Genomic DNA, 1667 nt, shown 5'->3' on the forward strand with positions numbered 1-1667 from the left:
ATGATGATTGATGACATGATTAGCAGATCTGAGAGGATTCCTGCTTGGTGGCACACTGCGTTAACTGGGTAGGGGCAACGTTTTGAAAGTGCGAAGGAGTTTAGATTGGCCTTGCTATACTACTCCATGGCCAAAAAATTCGAATATGAGTTTGTGAAGAATGAACCAAAGCGTATTCGAGTTTTTTGCCGGTTTAAGGTAGCCAAAAATTGCCCATGGATGTTATTTGCCTCTCCGCCGAAAAATGATAATAGACTTGAAATAAAAAGGTTTGTGGACATTCACAACTGTGGACAACATGCCAATAATGCAGGTCAATCTAAAGCCTCTCGTCATTTCATTGCTACCCAATTACAACCCACGTTGAAGGTACGTCCGGATATACGACCTATTGACGTTCAGAAGGAGTTTCTAAGTTCATATGGGATTAGGGTTGAATATAGTAAGATTTGGTGGGGTAAAGAAAGAGCTCAAGAGCGATTATATGGTGATGCTTATGAGTCCTACGATCAATTGAGATGGTAAATCAGAAGATCATATATACACAAGTTGCTGTTGTTTTCATTTATATGACGCTATAAGTCTCATAACTTTATAATGTTGAAACTAACGCTTAATCTTCAATTATCTAGGTATGTAGACGAGGTTAAGAAGACAAATCCGGGAAGCTACATTCATGTTGAACAAGACGAGGGTAGGTTTACAAGGATATTCATCTGCTATGCGGCCTGCATAAATGGTTTTTTACAAGGTTGCAGACCACTTATATTTTTGGATGGAACCTTTCTGAAAGATCGATTCAAAGGTATACTATTAAGCGCTGTACCATATGATGACAATCAGGGGATATTTCCATTGGCCTATTGTATCTGCGATCAAGAAAATAATGTTAACTGGAAGTGGTTCCTACAAGGTTAGTTCCAACATTATACATGATGATGCCAACAAAAATAGAACTAACACACCACAATCAAATGCAGCTATTAAAAATGAACAAATAGAACTATCACTATCAATAACAGAACAAACACAAACAGACAATAGAACTAACAAGACAGACAATAGAACTAACACTATCAATAACAGAACTAACACAACAGACAATAGAACTAATAAGAGAAATAATAGAACTAACACAACATACAATAGAACTAACAAGAGAAATAATAGAACTAACACAATGAACAATAGAACTAACGGGCAAAATATTAGAACTGACACGACACCTGACAGAACTAACACTTCAGAAATCTAGTTCTAATATCGCTATTATAATTCTATCTCCTTCGTAGTTAACTTTAAGGGCTGTTAACCAATACTCTTTGTAGGTCTGTGGTCCATTCTCTATGAAAGGGCAGATCCATACAACCCTCCACATAAGCTAGTGATAATTTCAGATGCGGATAAAGGGATCAGAGAAGCAGTTAGAGAATTTTTTCCCGATTCTATACACTCTCGCTGTGTGCTGCATCTGGTCGAGAACTTCAGAACAAAGTTGAAGGATTTGGGATTCAAGTCAAAGGATTCTCAGATCTTGGGTAATCTACTGCAATCTGCCTATTACAAATATACTAGAGCAGAATGGAATGATTATATGAACGACATCAGACTAATTGACGAGCGTGCATACAATATTGTGATGAACTATGCTCCAGAAAACTGGGCCA

At 37.4% G+C, this 1667-nt stretch overlaps 1 protein-coding gene across 1 annotated transcript; it reads left to right on the forward strand.

Annotated features, from left to right (window-relative positions):
- Positions 1-126: 126 nt before the first annotated feature.
- Positions 127-1538, forward strand: LOC109828689 (the record flags this gene model as incomplete). Its single annotated transcript, XM_020395631.1, has 3 exons — positions 127-521; positions 633-913; positions 1329-1538. Coding segments are annotated over exons 1-3 (886 nt in total), but the record flags the coding sequence as incomplete, so codon positions are not given.
- Positions 1539-1667: the final 129 nt, after the last annotated feature.

Source organism: Asparagus officinalis, unplaced genomic scaffold (genome assembly GCF_001876935.1).
Source record: "Asparagus officinalis unplaced genomic scaffold, Aspof.V1 AsparagusV1_Un3551, whole genome shotgun sequence".
NCBI lineage: Eukaryota > Viridiplantae > Streptophyta > Magnoliopsida > Asparagales > Asparagaceae > Asparagus > Asparagus officinalis.